The sequence below is a fragment of the Spermophilus citellus genome (genome assembly GCF_964194105.1).
Source record: "Spermophilus citellus genome assembly, contig: SCAFFOLD_130, whole genome shotgun sequence".
Lineage (NCBI taxonomy): Eukaryota > Metazoa > Chordata > Mammalia > Rodentia > Sciuridae > Spermophilus > Spermophilus citellus.
Genome location: NW_027672818.1, coordinates 754,412 through 781,272, shown reverse-complemented (window position 1 = coordinate 781,272; position 26,861 = coordinate 754,412). Strand labels below are relative to the sequence as shown.

The following is a 26,861-nucleotide window of genomic DNA, read 5'->3' as shown; positions in this document are numbered from 1 at the left end:
GATCTTGCCATACAGGTATGTAGGGAATCATCCAGCTGCTGAGAAGCTCAAAGGTTGATACAGAAATGATCCTTGGAGCAAATGTAGACAGCTAGGTAGGACCTGTGATATCTAAAGTCATCTTCCATCCCAACAACCCAGTCAGGATGAAGGGATGTGGCTGAATCAGCCTCTCTCTTCTCCATGCAGGGAAGATGGACACAATCAGGCCTGTGTGGGTTGCTGATCCCGGGCTCCTAGGGTATCTAGACCTTTATGTCTTGTGAAAATGTCACAGGAAGGTGGGGCAGCCTCCATCTCATGGGACCCTTGGAAACAACTGTTAGGACAAAGTGGTTGCCAAGGCAGTGACCTCATTCACTTCCCTGAAGGAAGTGACCTCACCTGACTTCCTTGGTGGTGGAACTCTCTGAACTTGGGATCCAGGAGGCGAGGCACCCAGAGGCAGTTCCAGTCCCAGTGGGCTCACTTGTTTGTCTGTACCAAGGCCAGAGTCCTTCTTTCTTGGCACCTAGTGATGTGTGGATAGCCAAATGCCTTGAATGGTCTGAACAGGGGCCTTTCCTGAGTAAGAAGTGTTGGCTCATTGCTGGCTCCTGACAACTACACAGAGATGGCCAAGGAGACCAGAGCTGAGACAGGACAGGCCACTGCTGGGGAACATATTTTCACCCTCCAGTCAGAGGACAGAGTGGATAGATGCAGACCAAATACAGGGGTGGTTTGTGTGACTTAGTGGGTGTGTGTTTCAATTGGTTGTTTTGGCTCATGTTCTGAGAACATGAAGGAAAAACGTTTTTGTTGTTGTTGTTTTTGTTGTTGTTGGTTGGAAATGGACTGTTAACTAGTGAGTCTTTCTATGTCAGTGGATCCCACTGGGTTTGTGGTTAAAGAGAGTAGAGAGAAGAATGCAGCCGTGAATGTGTCCTGTCTAGTGGAAATCTTTGCAGGACTCCTCATGGCCAATTGATGAATGGACTGCTGCTTGCCTTGCAGATGGGCAACACCTACCAAGATCCTAAGTTCCTGTATTCTTCCTGAATTTTGGCCACTCTCTGAAGGGGATCGTGTTTTTGTGTCCAAGTTGGGTACCACCTTCAAGCTCTGTGACATGGCCATGGACTGGATTGCTGATGGGAACGCCAAGCATCTCAGAAAAGTCCAAAATTAGCATGACTGGTAAGGATCTCTCTGGAGAATCCCTGCTTGGATAGATAGCCACGCAGGTTGCATGATTAGGAGCTGTCAGTGCCACAGTGTTCAATGAAAGAAAAGTTTTTCTCCAGGCTTCTTTCCTCCCTATTGTTCTGTTCCCCTGAATGTCAGGGAGGGGTTTGCCTTAGGGCACTCCTTTGGGAATCCTCAAGAAAACAGTTTCAAATGGAAATGAGGAGGCCCAATCTGTGCCTTTTAGGTAAAGTGCTTTGTAAAAGCTGTGTCTGAATCAGACTCTTGGTCCTGTGTGTGGCTGTGAATTACATTCTCAGCACCCCAGGAAACTCAAGAAAAATCCCATGTGTCCATCCAAATCTAAAAGGATGAAAAAGAAGTGTAATGTTGGATGAAGTCCCTTACCTTCCTCTGGTCAGGCTCCTGGCCCCTATGAAGTAAGAACAGGGATCCTCTGGGTCAAATGAGTTGTTGCAAGCCCTCCAGTTACTATCACACAGGTGTTTGGGTTTTCTCATGAGTCCAGTACACATAAAGAATCTACCCCTGGCAGGCAGGAGGCCTTGAATTTGAGAAGCAGAGCAGTATTAACTACAGGCCCCTTTTCTCTATCCTGTTTCTCAGGAAGGGTGTCCAGGCCACCATGACATTTGGCATATGATGGGCATGAGAGCTTACTTTGCACACCATCTTAGACTGCTCCCCCTGTGGAAACTGCCAGCCAGAATGTTATGATGAGTGTCTGTATGGAAGAAGATGAGGGCCATGTGGGAGTGTTTTTTGTTAGAATAGTGGTCTTTTGTGTGGTGGTTGGAAAAGATGACTGGGTCCACCTCTTTAGAGAACTTTTGGTAATATCACAATTTTGATGATGTTAGTTCTGCCTATCCATGAACAGGGTATATTTTTCCATCTTCTAAGATCTTCTTCTATATCTCTCTTTAGGGTTCTGTAGTTTTCATTGTATATGTCTTTCACCTCTTTTGTTAGGTTGATTCCCAAGTATTTTTTTTTGAGGATATTGTGAATGGAGTAGTTGTCCTCATTTCCTTTTCAGAGGATTTGTCGCTGATATACAGGAATGCCTTTGATTTATGTGTGTTGATTTTATATCCTGCCACTTTGCTGAATTCATTTATTAGCTCTAATAGTTTCTTTGTAGACCCTTTTGGGTCTGCTAGCTGTAGAATCATGTCATCTGCAAATAGGGATAATTTAAGTTCTTCTTTTCCTATTTTTATGCCTTTAATTTCTTTCGTCTGTCTAATTGCTCTGGCCAGTGTTTCGAGGACTATGTTGAACAGAAGTGGTGAGAGAGGGCATCCCTGTCTTGTTCCAGATTTTAGAGGGAATGCCTTCAATTTTTCTCCATTCAGAATGATGCGAGCCTGTGGCTTAGCATAGATTGCTTTTACAATGTTGAGATATGATCCTGTTATCCCTAATTTTTCTAGAGTTTTGAACATATAGGGATGCTGTACTTTGTCGAATGCTTTTTCTGCATCTATTGAGATGATCATATGGTTCTTATTTTTAAGTCTATTGATGTGGTGAATAACATTTATTGATTTCCGTATATTGAACCAGCCTTGCATCCCAGGGATGAATACTACTTGATCATGATGTACATTTTTTTGATATGTTTTTGAATCCAATTTGCCAGAATTTTACTGAGGATTTTTGCATCTAGGTTCATTAGAGATATTGGTCTGTAGTTTTCCTTCTTTGAAGTGTCTTTGTCTGGTTTAGGTATCAGGGTGATGTTGGCCTCATAGAAAGAATTTGGAAGTTCTCCCTCTTTTTCTATTTCTTGGTGTGCCATTTTTTAAAAAGGAAGAAAAAAAAATACCAACCACAACAAAATAACCATGTACAGAGCTAAAGTCCTACCCTGACAGTCAATGTGAAGCATGGCCCACTAATGCAGCCTTAATTCACTTTGTTTGGCAGAGAGAGCAAGCTCACCATGCTGCTTCAGGAGTCTCTGGGGAACATGAACTGTCACACCACCATGATCACTCACCTCTCTTCCGCAGCTAGGAACTATGCAGAAACCCTGTCTACCATCCAGATTGCATCAAGGGACTTGAGGATGAAGAAGAAGAAGATGAAGGTAAGCAGTTCACAGTGGCTGCAGTGGGTAATGGAGCTTTGGAGCCTTGTCCCAGTACTGAGACAGAGAGAGCCAAATCAATATTGCTGATCCCCAAACACAGGGGTGCATGTGAAAGCATCACTACTGTGGTCCCCATTTGGGGGCAGGGAAACCTTCCCACTGACAGGAGAGAATCAGGTCTTCTGCTGGTCCTGGGCATCCAGCCTGACCTCTGACAGGTAGTGCTTGGTGTGCTTTAGATAAATTTTGAGATGAAAAATGTTGGAGAGATGGAAATTATTCAGTTTTTCTCTTGCCTGACTGGTCCTATGTAGATGAAGACTGTGTCCTTCAATGAGTCAACTCTCTAAAGAGGGTTATTAACTTCTTGATCATGTGGCCCTATTGCCCACCCCCATGTTCAGGAGTGATTTCCTGCCTGCTGGAATTGTCATGTTAATTCAATGTTTTCTGCTTGATACTGAGTGTGCTAGATGCCACTGGGCTCCTTTCCTCTGGCAGAAGCAAATCCCAGACAGTGGCAGCTTGGCAAGAATGCCTGAGAGGACCATGGTGGTTGTGGCCACTCAGATCCTGGAGCGGGGGCAGCAATTAACATGTGGGAGGGCTTTTCTTTCCTTCTCCTTTATGTATTTTTTAATGGGGGGATGGAGTATAAAACAGGGTTTCCCAACCAATGTTCTGTTGGTTGTATTCAGGAATAGCCCTTAAGAGGTCAGAAGAGGACTGCATCTCCTCTGCTGAGCAGCCTCTAATTCCTCAGTGTGCCATATAGGGATTATCTTAAGCACATACAGCTATGATATGGAACATTGGGCACTCTGATCTGGCCCACTGGAGTCATGGTTCTGCTTTTCAATGTGGGAGATCAATCAAAGGGACCTTCAGTAGCTCCTGTTGAGTCAGTGGCTTCTACCATTTACCACATAATGCCAGGCTCCCTGGGAGGGCTGTCTCAGAGGCGCTACATATTAACTGTTCTCTCACTCATAGTACATGTCGAGCTCCTCTGGTGGAGAAAGCTCCTGTGAGGAAGGCAGAATGCGCAGGCCCACCCAGCTGAGACCCTTCCATACCAGAGCCATGGTGGACCCCGACTTCCCCATTGCACACCTGTCCAGTGATTCTAACTACTCCTCCAGCATCGAGCAGTCTTGTGACACTGTCATCTACATTGGGCCTAACGGCTCAGCCCCCTCCGACAAGGAGCTCACTGACAATGAGGGGCCCCCAGACTTTGTTCCCATTGTACCTGCCCTGCAGAAGACCAAAGGTGACAGCCAGCCCACAGAGGCAGGAGAGGCTACAGCCAGCAAATCAGAAAGGGACTGCTTGAAGTGTAACACATTTGCTGCGCTGCAAGAGAGACTAGACTGCATTGATGGCAGCAAGGAGCCCAGTAAGTTTCCTTTCAAAGAGCTGCCTATACAGTTTGGGGCAGAGCAGGCGAGCAAATGCCCCTCATTAAGCCAAGTGTCTGGGGCAGACTTACTTTCTGAGTGTGATAAGGAAGACAATGGGTCAGATGGCCAGCTGACTGATTGGGAAGGCCCAGACAACCTGGCTTGTAAGATGCAAAGTAATCACTCCCCTGTGCCTGCCACAGTATGCAGCAGAAGCCCCACCCCAGCCTCATCCCAAAGCATCCCAGGCAGCAGTGGCCAGATGGTGCAGAGTCCCGGCCTCCAGAGTAGCCGGGAGAGCCTGAACTCCTGTGGCTTCATGGAGGGCAAGCCCAGTCCCATGGGCTCCCCCCAGCTGGGCATTGCCAGCCTATCCGAGACCTCTGAGTACAAACCCCCCAGCTCTCCTTCCCAGAGACGCAAAGTCTCTACCCAGAAGGGGGTCCTGCCAACCTCTGCTCCACTGCTACCATTGAGCAAGGATTCTGGCATGGTCTCTAGCGAGTCCTTGCTGCAGCCTGAGGTACATACCCTTCCGGTTGGAATGAGCCCCCAGGTTTTGAAGAAATCTATGTCTGCTGGGAGTGAGGGGTTCCCAGAAACCCCTGTTGAGGAGGAGCATCAGGCAGCATCTCCTCCAGACACCAAGAAGGAGATTCTAAGCACCACAATGGTGACCATGCAGCAGCCATTGGAGCTGAACGGGGAGGATGAGCTGGTGTTCACGCTGGTGGAAGAGGTGAACATCAGTGGGGTCCTGGACAGTGGCCGTATCACCAGCATCATCAGCTTCAATAGCGACTGCTCTGTGCAGACCTTAGCCTTAGGCTCCCGGCCCGTCAGCATCATCATCAGCATCAGCGAGGATCTGGAGGGCTACTCCAGCACAGCTCCCGTCTGTGAAGTGAGCATCACACAGTTCTTGCCCCTTCCGAAGCTAAGCCTGGATGGGAAGGCTCAGGAGACAGGCAGCAGGGGTTCCTCCATCAGCTCCTGGCTAAGCGAGATGAGCGCTGGCAATGATGGCAAGCAATCATGTCAGTTTCATAGCCCAGACATGTTTTGGCCATGGCAGAACCTCCAGCCTCAGAGTTTGTTAGCAGCATCCAGAACACTGCTGTAGTGTGCAGAGAGAAGCCCAAGGCAGGCCCTGAAAACCTGCTCATCTTGTCTGAGTGGGAAGACTCTTTCAACAAAGCCACCCCCATCAAAAGCTGCAAAATATCTACACTGGGCAAGGCCATGGTCACCATCTCCAATACAGCCAACCTGAGCAATTGCGAAGGGTACATGACCATGAAGACCAACATCACGGTTTACCCCTGCATTGCCATGAGCCCTCGGAACATGCAAGAGCCTGAGGCTTCTACTGCCATCTGCAAAACTGCTGCCAGAGTAGCCCCGTCCCAGGAGAGTAAAGAAACCAGTGCAAAGAAAGAGATGAAATTTGAGGACCCCTGGCTGAAACGAGAAGAGGAACTAAAAAAAGAGAATGCTTTTCACATTGAAGAAGGGATTAGATATGAGACTGCCACAGGCCCCACTAAGCCTGAGACCAGACCAGAGCAAGAACAGGATAGGAAGCCGAGCCCGGGTGACAGGCTCAGCAGCAGTAGTGGAGAGGTATCTGCCTCCCCAGTGACTGACAACTTCAAGAGGGTTGTGGATGGCTGTGAGATGGCTCTGCCTGGTTTGGTGGCCCAGAGGCCAATGCATTCCAGCAAAAGCCTGAAACCCAGCATCCTTCCTAGAGCATTTCAGAAAGCCAGCAGACAGGAGGAGCTAGATAACCTCTTCTACCACTGCAGTGCCGACACCAATGGCCTGGGGACAGCATCAGGCACCCAGGCCTCTAAGGCAACCCTGGAGCACAAGGTAGCTTCACCCAAGCATTGTGTCCTTGCCCTGCCTAAAGGGAATCCCCCTCTGCCCCCTGTCCACAAGTCCAGCTTGGACCAGAAGAACCGGGCCAGCCCCCAGCACAGTGCCAGCAGCAACAGCAACACCAACAGCCCCTTGAACCAGTCAGCCACCTTCTTGGCCGGCTTCCCTGATGAGTCCAGCAGCAAGATGAAGGATGCCAGTAGCAGTAGCAAGTTCTTCAGTGCCAAGCTGGAGCAGGTAGCCAGCAGAACCAACTCTCTTGGCAGAATAACAGTCAGCCACTACGAATGCTTGTTGCTGGAGAGGGTGGAGAGCCTGTCCTCCATGAGCTCGCGACTGCACACTGGCAAAGACAGCACCATGCCACTTGCTGGCAGGAGCCTGGACCAGCAGCACAGGGGCCTCACCACCCAGGTGCAGCACCACCCAGTCAGCAGGGGCTTCGCCCAAGGCCAGCCAGTCCAAGATTTCAGCCATAAGCAAGCTCCTCCTGGCCAGCCCCAAAGCCCGCAGCCTGTCAACCTCCACCTCCAAAACCCTCAGCTTCTCCACCAAGTCGCTGCCTCAGTCAGTGGGTCAGAGCTCCAACATGCCCCCCAGCAGGAAGCACATGTTCTGGTTCACCCAGTCACTCTGCAGGAACCGAAGCTCTGGATTGGCTTCCAAACTGCCTCTGAGAGCAGTCAATGGGCGCATTTCCGAGCTGCTGCAAGGGAATGGGGGCACCCGGGGCTTGCAGGTGTGGGCTGGACCTGAGGCAGAGGAGCACAGTGGGGCTCCCATGGAGGAAAAGCCTGCAGCAGTGCACCTGCTGTCCTTGCCCTACAGCAAGATCACCCCACCACGGAAGCCACACCAGTGCAGCAGGGGGCATGGCAGTGACAACAGCAGCATGTTGAGCGGGGAACTCCCTCCGGCCATGGGGAAGACTGCCCTCTTCTACCACAGTGATGGCAGTAAGCGGCTATGAGAGCATGATGAGGGACAGCGAGGCCACCGGCAGTGTGTCCTCGGCCCAGGACTCCATGAGTGAGAACAGCAGCTTTGTGGGCGGCAGGTGCCGGAGCCTGAAACCCGCAAAGAAATGGTCCAATTCAGGCAGGCACTTGAGGGCAGGGTCCCAGGGAGGTAAAGGGCAGGTGTGTGTGAGGTCCACTGCTCCCCTGTCCTCTGATGAGGGGATCTCCAGGTCCTGGGGATTGAGGTCTCATCTCTTCTTTCTGATATCCTGTCACTTGTAGTTCTTGGCTAGGGATAGAACCACAGAAGGCTTCACTGTAAAAACTTGTTGTTGTGTGCATCATTAGACCTTGAGGCTGCCACCATCACTCACTTTCAGCAGGGGGAAAGGCCAGGGTGCTAGATGCACAGGAGCATCCATGAATCACTGGTTCTTCCTCCACGGTATCTCCTTATCTGGTCCCTGAGCGTGGCTTTATTTGCTCAAGCACTGTACTACTTTTGAGAGGTCTCTGAAGGATCAGGTCAGGTTCCCTGACCTCAGGACTACAGAAACCTGTATGTGGGACTGAAGGTCTCCTAGACCTTGGCAGCCTCTCTTAGGGGTGGAGTATACTTTGATTCACTGAAGGTGCAGTGGGAGAGGCCTTCCTCCACTTCCACCCCAAAGACAGTCATGGACAGTCAGGAGTGGACTCCAGCCGCAGGGGTTGCACTTCTCCTTCTGTTCACACACACAGTGCCACACCGTATGGAACCACTCATACACTACCACCACTGTGGTGGGAGGGAGTCTTTGCCATCTCTAGGAATCTGTTGTCCAAAGGCACATACTCCAGAACTCAGGAAAACCACTGACATGTTTGTTAGAGTTTAGTGTGACATGTAACAGTAAGTTCTGATGGGCAAGGAGAAGAGAACTGGGTAGGTGAGGTGAAAAGATTGGAAGGAGAGAAGGAAGCAGGGAGACAGAAGCAAAAGGTACCAGGAATAATGAGATACTTGAGAATTTTGCCTGGAATAATTTCTATTCTTCAATGACTTCTAAAGAAATTGTCCCCATTCATTCTTTAGCCTCATCATTCAAATAAAAAATGAATAATGCCAAGCCCCAAAGGCAATGCAATTCTGTGCCTTGGTTGAAATGCAGGTGGCAGGGGGCCTGTCCTCTGCCACCCCTCCCCCTTCTGTGGAATTCTAGTCGCTCCAGAAGCCACTGATTTGCAGAATATGGGTGTCAACAGCCTATTTGGGATTAAAAGATGGGGTGATGCTCAGAAAGGGGGTCCTTTTTCTACTGCATCAGCTGCATCTGCAGCTCCTGTACCAGAGACTTTTTCTATCAATAATGGCATTGCTTTTCCATATTCCACCACCAGTGAGTTCCAGCTCTGGAATGCTCCAATCCAGATGTAAGGATACATCATAACCCTTTGTCTTCCTCAAATCAAAGAAATGGCCTTAAGGGATCATGCATTCATGCAGTTTTACATCCCCAGATGTCCCACCGGCCCACCCCACCCCATTGCAACTCACAGAACATGGTGGTGAGGATGTTACATTCTAAGAATATTTGGAAAACTTTATGGCTATCAGCACCTTAAAGTCATTATTTCCCAGTGGTGTGTGTTTCAGCATCTGATGCACTTGGTCTGTGCTCTGCTTTACCCCCATCAGTCTCAGCAGCAGACATTGGAGCAGAACCCCATATAAGACAAATTGGAAGTGGCAAGCTACTCAGTAAAACAAAATAGCTGCTGTGTCCTATCATCAGGGCCAAGGGCATAACAATGTGTTGGTATTAGTCACTAAACATAACAAAGTTTATCTACACCACTATCCTTTTTTGAATATTTATTTTTCAATTGTAGTTGGACATGATTCCTTTATTTTATTTATTTAGTTTTATGTGGTGCTGAGGATCTAACCCAGGGCCTCACACATGCTAGGCAAGCACTCTACTGCTGAGCCACAACCCCAGCCACGCCACTATCTTTGTGGGGAAGAAATATTTGCTTGCCTCCCCAGTACTTGACTGACAAACCCTGTTATTTCAACCTACCCAGTGTTGATCTTCAAATCCAGATGATTATGTGACATTTGCTATGTGATCATCTGTGTTTTAGTGTTAGAGAATGCTTTCATTACTTCTCTCTAATTAAGCACCTTGAATTAATTGTTCTTTCACTGCTTTTTATTCTCTTTCAAGACATTAATTTATTGGTTTGCCTGTTGTAGTGGAACAAAGAGGAGGAAAAAGATGTGAAAGAAACAAATGTGCACAATAGCTCCTTGGAGAGTGGCCAAAGGTTCTGCACATGACCTTGCTCAGGGCTGAGTCCTTTCACAGGCACTGTCCTTTGAGGGTCTCTTTTTAGGTAAGGCCTTTGGAGGAAATAATATGAAATTAAAATGTGATGGTAGGTGCTAGAGATAGGATTTCATATGGAGTGCCCAGAGCATCAGACCTTTGTGATCTGCTGCCACAGATTCAGGGCACCGTGATGGATTTGTTGGTGAAGTGGAGCTCATTTCAGGTTAGGTGACCTTGACTCACTTGTTTATGATTATTATTAAGAGAAATGTTGGCTGTCAGGTGTTATAAGCATCCATCAAAAACCATTTCTTTAGGAGAAACCATAAAACCCCTCAAAGGAAATTCCTACGTAGATGGCTAATGTTTACAATTACTAGGCAGTTGTCTTTTATTTGAGATGGCTTTTGAGTTGGGAAAATTTTAATGCTTTGGTTATTTGCTTTACAAAAAGGAACTAGAATTTTATCATTGGGTAAATAACGGTGAGCACTAAGATTTCCTTGTGATGCATATAACAATAGAAACCATCAAATATCACCACAGTTCAGTATTCCAGCCTCATTCCTAGAGACCCATGTTATTAGTAAAGAGTGAACATAATCAGGCTTATTCTTATGGTCTTTGTGTGGAATGGTGCAGTGAGAAGATTAAGCCAGAAAGTAGAAGACATGGGATCTTGAGTTGTGTGATCGCTCAGAAATAATTAGCCACTCTGGGCTTCAGTTTTCTCATGTACAAGTTAAGTAAGGGATTTGGTAGATAATAGCCATGGTCTGCCTGCTGCCCACATCATAAGAGACTATGTCAATTAATACAAAAAATATTGATGGCAATATGACATCCTTTTCATAAGGCAACCCATTGTCAGTAAGCTTTATTTTTGGTTGTTATATCTGATAGTTTTCCACTACTGTAACAAAATACCCAAGGCAATCAACTTAAAAAGAGCAAAGGTATATTTTTTATTGTGGTTTCAGAGATTTTGGTCCCTGATCAGATGGGCCTGTTGCTTTTGGCAACATATCATAGTGGGGAGTGTGTGGTGAAGCAAAGTCACTTACCTCATGGTGGCCAAGAAGCAAAAAAAAAAAAAAAGACACTGGATTCTCATTATCCCCTTCAAGGGCATATCCCAGTAACCCAAGACCTCCTACTTGGCCCCACCTCCTGAAGGTTCCACCACCTCCCAGTCATGCCACGGGCTGGGGACCAAGCCCATAACATATGGGCTTTGGGGTTATACCCAAAATTACACCACAGCACTTGTTAAGCATTCATCAGGCATGTACTCCTGGAGCTTAGTGATATACAAGGCTCCAGTTAGGGAGGAGTGTCAGCAACATAAATTACAAGGTGACTATAAGGAGTATGTAATTTAATTAGAGAGAAAGGAAGAAAAGCATGAAGTTGAGAATGGTGGGGTCAGGGACTGAGGGCTGCCCTGTGTGATTGGGGAGTACAAACATAAGCGTATCAGATATTTTAGGTAAAGGCAGGACCCTGTGAGTCAGAGCAATGGTAGAAGGCTGCAGGGAAATACCAGGCTGGTACCTGCTCTTGAAGGATCCTGATATTTTCACTGGCAGAAGGGGTGGAAGTCACTGGAGACTGAGGGAGTAGAGCCCAAGCTCCAAACTGCAAGACCACGATCAAGAGGGGCATATTCTTATTGAGAGACTAAAAAATGCAGTCCCAGATTAAGTTACTTATTGACCATCCAGAAACTGAATAAAAGTGCCCACTATCTTATACTCTATATCAGTCTCTAAAACTAGAATAATATTAGAGAGAGAGATAATTTTTTAAAGATAGAAATAGAGAGAGAAAGAGAGAATTTTTTAATATTTATTTTTCAGTGTTTCAGTGGACACAACATCTTTATTCTATTTTTATGTGGTGCTGAGGATTGAACCCAGAGCCCCGCGCATGCCAGGCGAGTGTGCTACCACTTAAGCCACATCCCCAGCCCCAAGAATATATATTATTGTAGTTGGCAGTGGGGAGTCATTACAGGTTCTTGACCAAGGAAGCCATGAGAGAAACTTGTAAGTTACTTTAATGAGTGGATTTTCATTCATCCTCACACAGTTCCTAGCTGGCCCCTCTGTGGTCAGTGACGTGAAATTGTATATAGTCTAAGGCTATGAATTAGAGTAATGCCAGCCAGCCCAAGAGGGGATCCCACGTTTGTCCCAAACAGAAGGCATGTGAGCTGATGAGGGTCTATCAGTCTATCCGTGGGTGGCGTGTGACAGATGCCAACATAGCAACCGTCAAGCCCCCTATCCTAACACTACCACCTCCCGCTGAGTCTCACCCAATCATCATGTGAACTCTCCCCAGAGCCTCTTTATCTTCTTCCCATGGTCCTTCATCCCACCCTGCCCCCTTGGCTTCTTTCTCTTTAACTGGAGAGGGAAGGCCAAGAATTAGAGGAGCATCTTGGCCTGAATGAAGCTCATACCTACTGCAGGGAGCCCAGGCCTGCTGAGATCCAGCATCCAGAAAACTCCAGGGTGAGGGGGGCTCTGCCCACAGAGAAGCAAGCCCAGGAAAGCCTGCTGGTTCTGAGACACATGGAGGCCTTGACCTGATGGGACATGAGCTTCTACACGTCCTGTTTTGCCCCTGCCTCAGCCTGCCTGAAACTCAGCACTGAGCAGGTGCAGGTTAACCTTGGATACCACTGATTCATGCATCAGTTGGTTGGTTGGCAGCATATCCCTAAAATTCAGCTCATATTTCTTTTCTATGTATTTTTCTTATCTTGTCCTGTTGGTGATAAGTGCTTGAAATGTTGAGTCTAGTCTCCTATTTCCTTTGTCAAAAAAGCACCAATCACGTGTCTTCCCTTCTCTTGGTGTCGGATAAACATTACTGACTGATGGGCCCATCTTGTGAGTTGTGATTTGCCACCTGTAGTGAATTGAGCTCCAGGGTTACCAGGTTCAGTTCACAGAGCGCTATACAAGTATCTGACTAATCACCCCTCGCCGGCACCGGAGAGCACCTCAGTTTGCTCTGCTTCTCATTTGGTTCTCATGTGCATGTCCTGGTTTTGTTTTAATGGATTCCAGAAACACAGTGGCTGTGGGCTTAATGAAGACTGGAGGAAGGAGAGCCACTTCCTGGCAGATTTAAGACTTCAAAACTGTTTCTAAGAGGCTGAACCTAGAGAGAGAGGAGAGAAACTTTTTGAATATGTTATGGGGTAGGGAGGATTAATTGACTTCCTAAGGCACCAAGGAAGCTCTTTAAGAGTAAGACCCTAGATGGGGGCAGGGGGCATGATGTGGTCCCAGGTACAGGGCTGAGAGTCACAGAGAGTGTGTGAGGAAGCTCAGGCTCTGCTTAGAGGGGACCTGGGAGGCCCTGGGGCACCTGCCTCCTTCTCATCTATCTTCCTAATTTGACTCCTCAGTTCTAGTATTCCATGGAGCTGGCTTCTTGCAGATCAGTAAGAACATACATAGTCATATTCCCTCATTCGCTTTCTCTCACTCTCTCACTCTCCTCTGTGTCTGTGGTTTCCTTTCTACATAAGTGCTTTATGCTTTCCAATTCATTGCTCTCCTAGTGCCTGCACCTTAACCCAGAATGTGGTGGGTGATGAAGGGGAAAGCTCATGCTGGAAGATTCCTATCCTAGAGACAGTCATTTGGAAATAGACAGAAGTACATGCCTAGAGAATGTTGTGAGGCCTCATTGCTCCAAATGCCCATGTTTTCTAGGCAGCAGAATCTTCAGCTCAGTGATGTCAAAAGCAGAAGGCCCCGCATCAGACTGCTCACCTGGTCTGTCTGTACTGCAGATGACAGAGAGAGATGGACAGTGATGGGTCATGAATATTGCTGGTGGCCAAACTCAGAAGGGGAGGACTGAGCGGGTTCAGCCTCCATTTAGTGAGAATGGTCTGGTTGAATGTTTTGTGAAAGTAACAGCGGTGACTTACTCAGGCCAAACCTGGGACATTTCATACAGCAAAGTTATGTTGGCAGTTATCAGCCTGAGTATTTCTTTACATTATGGATTTCTCAAGTGCTGTGCTGTTTGAGCAGAAAGTGGTCAGAAAGAGAGACATCCCGATCCTCTAACATTAGAAGGAGGCTGATTTCCAGTGTGCCATCACAGACCCAGCAGGCAGTTTGTGGTGGGTGCTGCAAGATTCCTGTCTGGCTGGGGTGCCCCACTGGCCACGGTTCCTGCCCAGACTCCACCAGCAATATGGTAAGAATGGTCAGTGGCAGACTATGCCCAGCAAAACTTGGAAACATCTGCTTACAAGGTGGATATAGTAGACCTTGCAGAAAGTCCAAAAAGTTTACATGGGGACCAGACAAGACCCTGGGGCCAGTCTTCTCCCCATGATGTCATAGCATGCCAATGTCATTGCTCCCTGGGTCCTTTAAAGGAAAGGAAGGACACCATCTCTACCTCTGAAACATCCTCCACATCCTTAAACTCCATTTCTCTACCCTGACTACATCCCCTTTGCCCCTGTCCTTGGTTTTCTCTATCATCAGCAAGATCAGGCTTATGATGGGTGTTTTAGTGGCTTTTTCATCACTATGACCAAAAGACCTGACAAGAGCAACATAAAGAGGAAAAGTTTATTTTGACTCATGGTTTCTGAGGTTCAGTCCACGGTCTGCCAACTCCACACCTCTGGGCCCAAAGTGAGGGCATGGTGGTGGAAAGCAGCTCAGGATATGACAGCCAGGAAGAAGAGAGGGGTCTTCTCACCAGAAACAAAATATAAACCCCAAAGGCAGGCCCCCAGTGACCTACCCCTTCAGCCACACCCAATCTGCCTACAGTTAACTAGCCAGTTAATTATATCATTGGGTTAATGTACTGATTTGGTTAAAGCTCTCATAGCCTAATCATTTCACCTCTGAATGTTCTTGCATTGTCTCACATATGGGTTTTTGAAGGACACCTCATATCTAAACCATGATAGTGTACCTTTGGAGGATCCTCAATTGTAGGTATAAGAATTGGATGTCAGTTGATTCTTGGAATTGATGGAAGGGCAACCAAATTCAAAACTTCGTGAACAACTAAGTTTCCTGTTCATTAACATTCAGGAGAAGCTATTCATAGGTCCCAAAACACAATTAACTCAGTATTGGGTAAACTTCCCAATGGGAAGGAGTGAGCTAGTGATGGAAGTTCCAAAGACTGCCAGATGGACTGCAAGGAAGGCAATGGGAATTAGTTGGCTTTCAAGATATTTCTGTGAATCTGATATCACCCAGTGAAATGCCACTTTCCATTCAGGCTTGTTTACTTTTCTCTCTGTCCATCAGGGTGATCTCCACTCCCATCTCATGTGATGCTCTTGTGTGAGTGTTGGTGGGACACAAAGGGTGGTCCTTGTTCAGATAGTTCTCCATCTGACCACATGTCATCAGTGGTAGCCAGACCCCAAGATGGCCCCCACCAGTCCCTTCCTCCTGGTATTCCCACCTAGTGTAGGCTCCTTCTACACCATACCAAGGTTGGTCTCTGTGACTGATAGGATAAGGCAGATTAGGTTACAGAAGACACTGTGGCTTCTCTCTTAGATGCTCTCACACATTCTCTTGGATCACTCACTCTGGAGGAAGCCATTTGCCGTGTCATAAATGCCCACATAGCAATGAACTAAAGCTTCTACCAAGGGTCACATGAGTGAACCTAGAAGTGGGTGTCCCAGCCCCCATCAAGCTTTCAGATGATTTGTTGTCCCATGTGATAGCTTAGAAAACCTAGGCTAGAATCACTCTGCTAAGCTGTTCCTAGACTTCTGATCCAGAGTAATGTGTGAGCTAAGAGTTTCCATGGCTAGGTTTCCCCAATCATTTGTTAAGCTGCAGTGGATAATTAATACACTGTCCCATCCCATAACTCTCCTTGGTTCTTCATACAAACAGATCCTTAGCAGGGTCATCCTAGAAATGCCTGAGCTACCCAGTGTTGCCCAAACACTGTGACCCCTGCCCCAACTCTCTCTCTCTCTCTCTCTCTCTCTCTCTGTCTCTCTGTCTCTCTGTCTCTCTCTCTCTCTCTCTCTCTCTCTCTCTCTCTCTCTCTCTCTCACACACACACACACATCATTAGTGATGGCCACTCTCCATTCACACACACACACACACACACACACACACACAAACACACACACACACACCCAAACAGCTTCAGTTTTGGAATGGGTATTTCTACATTCTCAGGATAGGTAAGGAGGAAGAGCATTACCCTCTCCATTGATCAGACTTTTTTTTAAGCATCATCTTGTTCATTCCCATTGTAAAAATCTTGGACACTGCAGAGACAGACATTTAATTTGCCCAAGGAGTTGATGTTTCTCATAAATCAGTGCCTGCATTTTGTTGAAAAGTCAATGTAGGAATGGTGTGTAAGTGTGTGTGTGTGTGTGCACAGAGTAAAGATCCAGGCTTTTAAAAGCTATACCTGATGTGGAATTTAGGGAGCATAGGGTGCAAAAGATGTTTTGTGGAGAAAATTAACTCTGTACTGGGTATTCCTCATCACCTGACAGATACTTGCTGTCAAGTTGGGCTTCAATGTGTGATCATCTTGCCTTGGTGTCCCATGTAGAGAGGATACAGCCTTTTCTAGTTCATGTGAGGTATCCGCCACCCAGGATCCTGCACTAGGGCAGGAATATTCAGAAGTGGAGCAGTGGTATTGGGAGAGCTCTAACCTTATCAGTCCGTCCTTCATTGAGTAGACTGACTGACTGACTACTGTAGGCAGGTGGGGCATGGCTGGAGGAGGTGGGTCCCTGGGGTCATGACCTTGGAGGGTTCTTCATCCCTGTGACCTTGCCCCACCTTCTTTCGCTGTCTCTGCCTCTGCTTCTTTGCTGCCTGGTGGTAAGCAGCTTTCCTATGCTGGGCTCCCCCATCATAGGCTGCCTCACCTCAGGCCAGAGCAATTGACTCAGCCATCTATTGTCTGAGATCTCTGAACCCCTGACCCCCAGGTAAACTTTTCCTCCTCTATGTTGTTCTTGTCAGGTATCTTGGCCATAGTGATGGAAAAGCTCATTAAAACACTACCATACGCCACCACTCCCAGTTTGACAAACCTACTTGTGTGTGTATGTGTGTGTGTGTGTGTGTGTGTGTGTGTGTATGTGTGTGTGTGGGGGGGAGTGGACCAGTTCTTTGTGCATGGTGGAGAAGCACTCTTAAGGTGCATATCCTATCCCTAGGGTTGGAGCCTCATGCCCTAATTGCCCTCTGAAGTCCCACCTTTCAGTGCTGTTATGTTGAGGCTGAAGCATCAACAGGAATTTTGGAGAGACACATACATTCCAACCACAGCACCCGATAAACAAGAGCCCAGGGAGTTGGTCCCCACTAGAAGTGCCCTGTGGGAGGGGAGTCCCTCAGCTTGACCTGAAGGACACTGTATTAGGAACTCAGATCTCCATGAAGGCAGGAAAGATCTCTGATAAAGCAAATTCCTGACAATTGTAACAGCTAGAGCCACTTTTGTTTTCTACAAGTTGTAAGAGAATAATGTAGCAGAAAACCCCAACTGTATTCTATGGTATTGAACACACAGTGTGTCTGCATGTAACATTGTGACATCAGCAGCTGAGGGGGCGGGGATGGAGAGGCACAGCAGCAGCATTCGCTACACTACTGAAGTTCCCCTGCTGCAGATTCACACTAGGGTGGTGTCCCTTTCTTGTGTTAAATGGAACCCCCCAATGGGAACCACAAACACATAACCTGAGGACATACCCATACTAAGAGGTACAGGCATGAAAATGTTTCACCACAAATATCAACTAAACAGGTGAGAAGATAGTCATTGAATGACATAAGTCACACTGAATCAAAACTTGCCCTGATGTCCTTATAAGGACACAAGCCAGGCTGAACCAGGAACTCATCCTAGCCCCTTTTGACCCCATCATAGGTAATTTTATCATAATAATGCCACTCTGCAAAAAAAAGACCTGATCCTTAGCTATGGAGTTTTGACCTACACATGTCTCTGAGGGATATGATTCAAGCCATAACACTCCCTGGTCTTACCTGTCTGAGAGTTTGTAGTGATAGGTGTTGACTTTGGTTGTATAATTATTCTACGTCAATCCATACCATCATATTGTCTTTCTCAGCTTGTCCATAAAGTGCCTGATGTAGGGATATTTGTATCTACATTCACAATGGACTTGGGTCTGTCAGTTTGGGGTTTCTTTTGTGATTTTATGCTGGCACCATCTTTTCTGGTTTCATGGCCCCGTAATACCTGCTTCATGAAATACATTGTGAATTGTTCCCTGTTCTTCTACTTCCTGGAAATGTTTGTATACAGTTAGTATTAATGCGTCTTCAAATGTGGTAGAATTCTCCAGTGATATCTTCTACACCTGAAGATCTTTTAGGAACTTTTCCTATGAGGAACTTAATTTCCCTGATGGCCACCCAGCCATCTAAATGTTCATGTTCTTATGGTAACTCCTGCTTGTCCAGAAATCGTCCATTTCATTCACATTGTACAGGTTTGTAGAGTGTCACTGATATTAGTCTTCATGTTTATCTTTTTCTCCTTGTGCTGGCTTTGGGTTTATTTTGATCATCATTTTCTGTTTCTGAAAGCAGAAGTTTAGATTATGGATTTGAGAACTTTCTATTTGTCTAACATAAGCATTTGATGCTACGAATCTCTAAGCAATGTTTTCATTGCATGCACAAACTTTGATATGATGTATTTTAATTTTTGTTCAGCTCCAGATATGTTCTCAGTTTTTCCTTTCAATGGTCAAAACATATCTTAAAGAGCTCAAAAGGAGAAAAATAACATCTTCCATTTACCTACATATTTGTTATTTGGGTTTTTTTTTCTCTTTATCCCTGATGCCCAAGTTCCTTCCAGCATCATTTTCTGTCTGTCTGAAGAACCACCAATTATTTTTGTTAACAAGTCAGCTGGCTCTTAGCTTTCTTTTATATGAAGATATAATTATTTTCCCTTCCTTTCTGAAGAACATTTTTGATATGTGAGATTTTGGTTTTCCTATGTTTTTCCTTTGGGCACTTTAAAAATGTTGCTTTGCTGCCTTCTTTCTTACCTAATTTCTGATAAGAATTCCACAGTCATTTAAATAGTTCCATGCCAGCCAATATGGTATTGTTTTCTTCTGGTTAACTTCAAGTGTTTTCCTTAATCCCTGGTTTGTAAATGATCCATGTGTCTGGGCATGGACTTTGAGTTTCTCCTACTGAGGTTTGCTAAGCTGGTTAAGTCTGTAGATTCATGAACTTCACCACATTTGGAAAATCAAGTCCTAATTTCTTTCTGTGGCATACTCTATGCTTCTCATTTTGGATCCCTGATGACATGAATCCTAGACCATCTCCTAGTTCCTAAAGCTCTATTCATTAAAAATAACAAGAGCAGATCTGGGGTTGTGGCTCAGTGGTACAGCTTGCCTTGCACCTGTGAGGCCCTGGGTTTGATCCTCAGCACCACATAAAACATAAATAAACAAAATAAAGGTATTGTATCCAACTACAACTAAAAAAAAAAATTAAAAAAATAGTATCAACAAACTTTCTTCTCTCCTTTGTTTGATTGGAGCAAACTCTGTTGATCCATCTTCAGGTTCACTTCCATGGGGCTTCCCAGCACCCTATGCATGGTGGCACTCAGGGCCACCATCTTGCTATCACCCATCAGTGAGACCTGCTTCTGTTCAGAGTCTGTGAAGGTGTTTATAACTTCTGGCTTTCCGGAATGCTACCCATAAACTCCTCTGAGTTGTGGAATCGCACTGACCCAAACATCCATCCCACCCTCCCTACAACTGACTTGACGGTTTCTAACTCTTTATTTGGGCTCACTTCACTTTACAAACTTCAGGGTCCCTAGAACCAAAAGAAAAGAGCAATTCCACATGGGTGCACTTGGCTATGAAGTCAGTAGTAATGCTAAGATGGTTTAACACCTCCAGTTCCTGAAGCCCATGTGCTTTTCTCTCTAGGACCTCTAGCAGGAACCAAGAGGGGATTCTGGGTGCAGAGACCAAATAGCATGCAGTGAAGCACCCAGCCACTGCTGCAGGCCACTACACTCCCCTCTCACTTCCCTGAACATGGGATTATGGGGATGATGCCACAGAACACTCTGGAATCTCCAATGCCTCTCCAGAGGTGCTTTCTCCAACAGCTGCCACATAGCCTCTCCACACACCTCAGGGAGGGGCCTATAGACTGGTAAAGGGGTACTTTCTGGCCAAAGAAATCTGCCCAAATGGAATCAAGTGATCAATAGCTCAAGGGGAGAATCTCTGTCTACACATGGTCAAGGGGAGCGAGACCTCACCTGCATTGGCTCTAGGCAAGTGAGTCCCCATCTAAACTGGCTCAAGGTGCACGAGTATCAACCCTGAACAGGAAAGGGAGGCACTGTGACCCAGGCCTTGGTTTGAGGTCTTACCCTTCCCCAGAGGCCTCCCTCTTTGGTTTTGTTTTTGTTTTTCCTCTCCATCTTGTTTTAAACATGGCCTCTTTTATTTATTAATAATCTTTGGAATAACAATTTTATCTTATAATTTGTGGGAATAGAAGATTATTCAGAACCATCTCTCCTATCCCAGAGAACAGCAGGGCAGGTGGAAGAAATAGAGGCATTCCCACGTGCCTGGGTCCCTTCCTGCAGCTATAACAAAGCATCTTAGACTGGGTAATTTATTAACAATAGAAATCCACTTCCCACTCTTCGGGAGACTGGCAAGTCCAAGGTCAAATTGCCTGATTGATGTAACCTCACATGACGTCCTCTAGCTACACCAGTTCACTGACACATATGGGCATCTCCAGGTCCTCCAGGAAAACTGCCAGGCCTTGCAGCCTTCAGATTGCCAGCACTTCATGGCCTCTCATTCTCATTTTTTTCTCAGATTTGACTTTATATGGGGCTCTGTATCTTTCTATCCTAAGGAGCAGCTACAAAGGCTTCAGGCAAACTTCACCTTCTTTAGTCATTCTGGAGCAGGGGGAGTCAGAAATTCAGAGACACAGTGGATCAGCCCCCCTTCAGCCTCAGGATGAAAAACTATTGGGATTATGTCAGCTTTCCCAACAACCTCCTGCCCAGGAGAGAGCCCCTGATGTGCCTGTCCCTTCTGAAGGAGCACTCAGGATCACAGTCCAGCCTTTAACAGATTGAGCAGAGACAACAAAACTTCCCACAGGCAGAGAAACCAGGGAAATGGATCAAACCCTCTAATTCTCAAAAGCAAGAGGCAAGTTCCCTTTCATACATGGGTGAAAATTTCACGTCCTGTGCTTAGAAGGCCATGAGGCCACAGCTCACTCACTTATGACTCTGGTCATAAGGAAGATGATGCTTGGGTCAGAGGGAACTATGGGCTTTGTTATAACTTGTTATAACTCATGTGCTTGTTATTTCTCTTTAGAGACCTGCCCCTAAGGACACAAAGGAGCTGATCATCTCTGTTCACCATTCCCAAGTCACTTCTTATTTGTTTTCCATCTCTGAAAGTAGACATAAGTGATCTAAAGATAGGCAATCAAAAGGATATTTATCTTCAATGAGCATCTCCTCTCAAATGCTCATTTTGGCTCATATGTACCAAATCCTGTGGTATTTAGTCCCAACACATCTTGTCAGTCAGCTTTACATTGCTATGATAAAATACCTGAAATAAATAACGTAAAAAAGGAGGAAAGATGTATTTTGACTCATGGTTTCAGGGTTTGACCCTGTTGTTTTGGGCCTGCAGCAAGACACCACAGCCTGTTGGGAGCCAGTGTGTATGTGTATATATATATTGTGTATATATTGGTAAGGATAGGTTTGTGTGGGACAGAAAACCCCCTACAGCAATATAGAGATTTAGTGACATGTGGTAGTCTCCAGAGTGCTGGGAGACTAGGATACCTGTCTTGTTTTTCTTCTTTTTGCTGATTGTTTCTAGCACTATACATACCACTTCTACTTATGTACTATTGGTCAAAATCATGCTGGAGTATGGTCTGCACTGCATTTGGCCATGTGCCCTGCGGAAATCAGGGTGTCTCTTGCTGAGGAAGAAAAAGAAGATGGTGCTGCACAGATAGCTCAGTGGTGGAGAGTTGCCTAGCATATGCAATGCCTGGGTTCAATCCCCAAAACCACACACACAGAAAATAGGACAGATATTGGGGGTCAGCTAATAATTTGTCATAGTGCATCAGGCATGGTGACTAGTGTCTGGCATGCAGTCTGTGCTTACTGTAGTGCTGTTGTTATAAACAAATACACAGTATTTTCTGGAAATCCTATAACCACACTATCAAACACTGGGACCTTTTTTCCCTAACATGGATGTATCTTTCATTTCATTTTGGCACATGTCCCTGTGCCTAGCACACACAGGGTGGTTCACAGTTCTAGCCTGCACGTTGGGGGTTCTAAGAGCAGAGCAGGAATTTTGCTGGGCTTCTCCAGGTAAATCCCTGGGAGTTCGTGCTGGGGTCAGGGGTGGGAGGTCAGAGAATTTCAGTGCAGCTCTGCAGGTGACCACAGGGTCCCTGCCATGACCCCATTCCTTGCATCAAAGAAAGATATCAAAATTTGAAGTGCAAAGGGATCAAACGTGGCTTATTCCTATCCCTAGGTTCTCAGAGACGTTGGCTCATCCTAGCATTGTCCCTCGATTCCTCCTCCCCTGTGAGAAAACCCACCACCAGCACAGGGGTCTGCTGGGTGGATGGCCCCTTGCGGAGTACCCAGAGGGGCCTCAGGAAACCATTTGAGATCAAAGTCTATGAAATCAATGATGTGGAGAGCTTGCAGCGGCGACACAGTGGTGCCAGCAAGGAGAGTCCATTTCCTGGACTGGGAGCAGTTCCCCATGGTCCTGCCCTGAGAAGGGACCTGCTTCTGTTGTGGGCAGGTGGGTGACCATGGGCCCATAAAGTGGGATAGACACTTTGGAGGGAACTCTGTGTCCTCTCCTGAAATGCCTTAAAGACTCATATGATGGGGGACACAGTGGTCTGGGGGGCTTTTCTGGCTCCTTGTCTTGAGGATTCATACTCATGCAGATCAGCATTTGCCCAGTTGGAACACCATCTGCTTTCTACATTTAATAACAGCCAGCAACAGTCTCCCTCATGGCTGAGCTGTCTGGTTTATCAAGGCAAAAATCCCACTGAGGTCTCTGAAGTCCCTCCCAGACTTCCCAGGGACCATCTTCTTTCTCATCGATGGTCTTTAGAAGTGTTCCTCTCTAGAAGAGGTCATGTGGACTGAACAGGAACAGAAGGATCTCTTTTTCTTTTCAATACACTGCCCCTTTCCTTCTCCGTCACTGTGCAGGAGGTCATGTGCTTTAACGCAAAATTGAAAATTCTGGAGCATCGCCAGCCGAGGATTGCAGAGGTCAGAGCCAAGTACGAGTGATGAAGGAGCTGGAGATGACCAAACAGTACCTGATGCTGGACCCCAACAAATGGCTCCGTGAATGTAAGGCCCATGGTTCATTTCTATCACTGTGGCTAACAGGATCCCCAGTGACAGAGGCCTGGCACCTAACACAGGGTGACCTCGGCACACTTCATCTAGGGGCAGATGGAGACGGTTGCTCTGAGGGAATAATCCTATTCTCCTGGGGCAGGTGGGAGGGGCTGGGAACAGCAAAGGAGTGGTGAATATTGCTCTTGCAAGATTATTTCTTATGTGTTTCAGTCCAAAGCACTTGAAAATCAGATTTTTCTTCCCTGCATGTGGCAGATCACCCAGACATGAAGGCTGAATTACAAATCTCCTAGGCCACAAAATCACACTGCTTATCTAGCCTGAAATAGACATGAATTTATAGAGCTCTTGATAGGGTAGAGTGTACGACCATAGTAAAGCCTCACGGAGGACCCAGAAAGCAAGAGGAGCAGCCTGGTGTTATTTCCATTTAATAGAAAGCCCCGGATGACAGTAACCATCTAATAATGATTCAGAGGAATTTTGTTCTCTTTGAGAGGTGGATTCAATTGTCTCTTATTTATTTGTTCCTAACCATTCCATTTACTGCAAGATAAAACTTAAATCTGGTTCCAACTACTACACTGAGGTGGGAAGCAATCCCACAATCTGGGGGATAAAATATGCTACTGTCCTTAAAATTCTCTCCCTGTTTCCCATCTGGCTCTTTTCTCCAACCCTCAGCTGCCTCTGTCCCCTCTCAAAACACCCCTCCCCTGCATGTCCCCCTCTCCTAGTGTTCCATGGCAGTGAGGAGAGCCCACGAGTGAGGTCTGAGGCATAGATTTGTGTTCCAGAGAAGCTGTTTTTTTAAAATATTGGGTGAAATGATTTTTGGTGAAAAAGAAAGTGCCAGGATTTGTCAGATGCCCGGCTCTTCCCAGCACCTGCCACTTGTGACAGGTTTCTTTTCCATATAAATGGAGTAGTACCATGTCCCCAGAGTACATCAGTGGGTTCTAATGACCATACCCAATACAGAGAGCATCCTTTGCTTCAGGGATGCAGCATCTGTGGCTAGGCCCACAGTCCCACAAACACAGCCTGTGCCTGCAGGCACGATATGGGAAATGAAGTCCTCTATTAGAAATTTTCTTCCTTCAAAGGTATTTTTATCAAAGGTATTATGGGGCAGACAAGACAGAACATTAGCTAATATCTGACTAGGGTACAAACATGGAGCCTAGTGCTTATTTCTCTCCCACCTGTGGCTGCCTTTTCCTTTTTTTTCTTTTTTTCCCCATAAATCTCTGGAAATTTTGAGATCCCAGGGCATCCCTTGAGACAGTCCCTCCATTTAAAAAAAAAATATTTCGTTGTAGTTGGACACAATGTCTTTATTTATTTCTATGTGGTGCTGAGGATCAAACCCAGGGCCTAGCACATGCTAGACGAGCACTCCACCACTGAGCCACAAACCCAGTCCCCCCACAGTCCCTTCATTTTTAACATTTCATTAACATTTTGTTTTTCAAGAACTGTTTATGCCCAAGGCAGGCTTGAAAATGATCCTCATCTTACAAAGCACATTTTCTCCCAGGAAGGGAACAGGCTTACACCTCAGTACACCTGTGTTTCAAATGCTTCCAAGAAATATCTGAAGACATTCCTTCTTGCCTTCATATATGTCAAGAATCAGGTATTGTTGATGCTAAGAAAGAGAATGAACAGAAGGCCACATGAAAGGATAAGCACAGATTGTTTTTCTAAGATGAGTGGAAAATAAGAATGGGGGAAAAAATTTAAAAAAAAACTATGGAGGCTGCATGCTGACTATTCCTGTTGTTGGGCTGGCAGGGTATTGGCAAAGAAATAGATGTGCTGGGTCCATATTTATTTTTAATTTTTAGATTTGATGCCTCTTGAGGTGGTCCAGTGATGAGGTCTGATGGGGTTATGGTGTAGTGAGGTGTTGTTTCTTCAGTATTAGAGGGGCATTCAGCCTGTTAGACTGGGTCTAGCTCCAGATGTAGTCCTTATTAACTGTTACCTTGAGTGAGTGTCCTCACAGTCTAGCTCTCAGGGATGCCTTCTGTATAAAGCAGTTTGCTTCTGTTACAGTCCCTGATAGTCCTGTAGCATGACATCTTTTTCAAATGTTTTCAGACCATGTTCACATTTGTGATCTCCTTTTTGATTTTATTCTTCTCAACAACTCAAGGTAGATAGGATAGGCAGGTTAGGAATTACTTTTAAGGACATGGCACCTGCAGAAGTTAAGCTCACAGAGCTAGTATGGAGCAGCTGGGAATCAAATGCAAATCTCCTGCTTTGGATTCCACAGCCACTCCACCAGCCGTGGTTGCCGTCCCTGCTGTCCTCCCCATATGGGGACTCCTTGCAGCACCTCTGGAGTTAGTACCATTCAGCCCACCCCTCTGCCCAGCCACCATGGACATAGTAGGAAAACTGAGTCCAGGTGGGGTTGACTGCAGAAACCTGCTCTTCAGAAACTGCAGGACTCAAACTTTTCACCCCCTGTAGGCCTGAGTGTCAGCATCCTGCTCCTAAGTGTCAGCTTGTCTTCTGAGCTTAAGAAAGCTCACCTATCAATTTAGATCTATTTATCATATTTCCTGAATGATCATCAAGTACATGAGACTGCCTAGGAAGACCAGAGACAGGTTAGGTTTCTCAGCCTGAGAGGTGGATACAAAGTGCTCATGAAGGAATATGAGGCAGAAACAGCCTTTATCTAAGGAGGCAGAGGGATTTGTCCCACACCAGCTTCAGGATCTGCATTCTTCATGGTTAGTGGAGAATAATGGTGTCATCTTTCACAGATGCTGTGGTGGAGATGCCAGAGGTGGGGACAGCTAGATTTTTGCCTTATTTCTCAGAATAATCTCAACAAAATGTTAAAGATCTAAAAACTGGTAACCAGTGTTTCAATCCACTGGCTGAGAGGCGAAGGATTAGGTAGGAAGGACACCAGGCCATTGGATACAGGTGAAGAAATCAGATCTGGGGACAGAGGAGCAGATACGGGCAGCCCTGTGGTCTGGGCTGAGCAGATGGGATAGCTCTTCCTGCCTGCCGGAGTCTCCAGGCCCTTCCTCTTTTGCAGTGGACTTGGAGCAGGTGCTGGAGCTGGATTCCCTGGAGTAACTGGAGGCCCTGGAGTGCGTCACCGAGCGCCTGGAGAGCCACATCAACTTCTGCAAGGACCATCTCATGATGATCACCTGCTTTGACATCACCTCCAGGCACCAATAAGGAGCGGCAGATCCCCGGTCCACCAGTCCCCTTACTCCCCTGAGGGACATCACCCTCCCCCAGGCCCTCTGTGCTGGTGGCACCCCAAAGACTATAGAATGAGGATGAAGGTTGATGGCAAGTCTGGAGGGAGCATTGAGCGGAAGGTGAGTTTTCTTTTGTTTTCTGAAGTAGGGAAGGTGCAAACCCTGAACCCGTGGAAGGAGAGAATGATAGGAAACCCAAGGGATGTCAGAGCCCCGTGAGACTGAAATAAAAGCACTTTGAGGAACTTAACTTATTTATA

General features: G+C 46.3%; 1 protein-coding gene across 1 annotated transcript; it reads left to right on the top strand.

The window, feature by feature from the left end:
• Positions 1-1,554: 1,554 nt before the first annotated feature.
• Positions 1,555-26,575, top strand: LOC308640562 (kinesin-like protein KIF26B; the record flags this gene model as incomplete). Its single annotated transcript, XM_081312424.1, is given in 12 exon segments — positions 1,555-1,607; positions 3,121-3,283; positions 4,280-5,727; positions 5,729-5,761; positions 5,763-6,956; positions 6,958-7,531; positions 7,533-7,671; positions 22,497-22,699; positions 23,201-23,279; positions 23,282-23,347; positions 26,427-26,464; positions 26,468-26,575. Coding segments are annotated over 12 exon segments (4,098 nt in total).
• Positions 26,576-26,861: the final 286 nt, after the last annotated feature.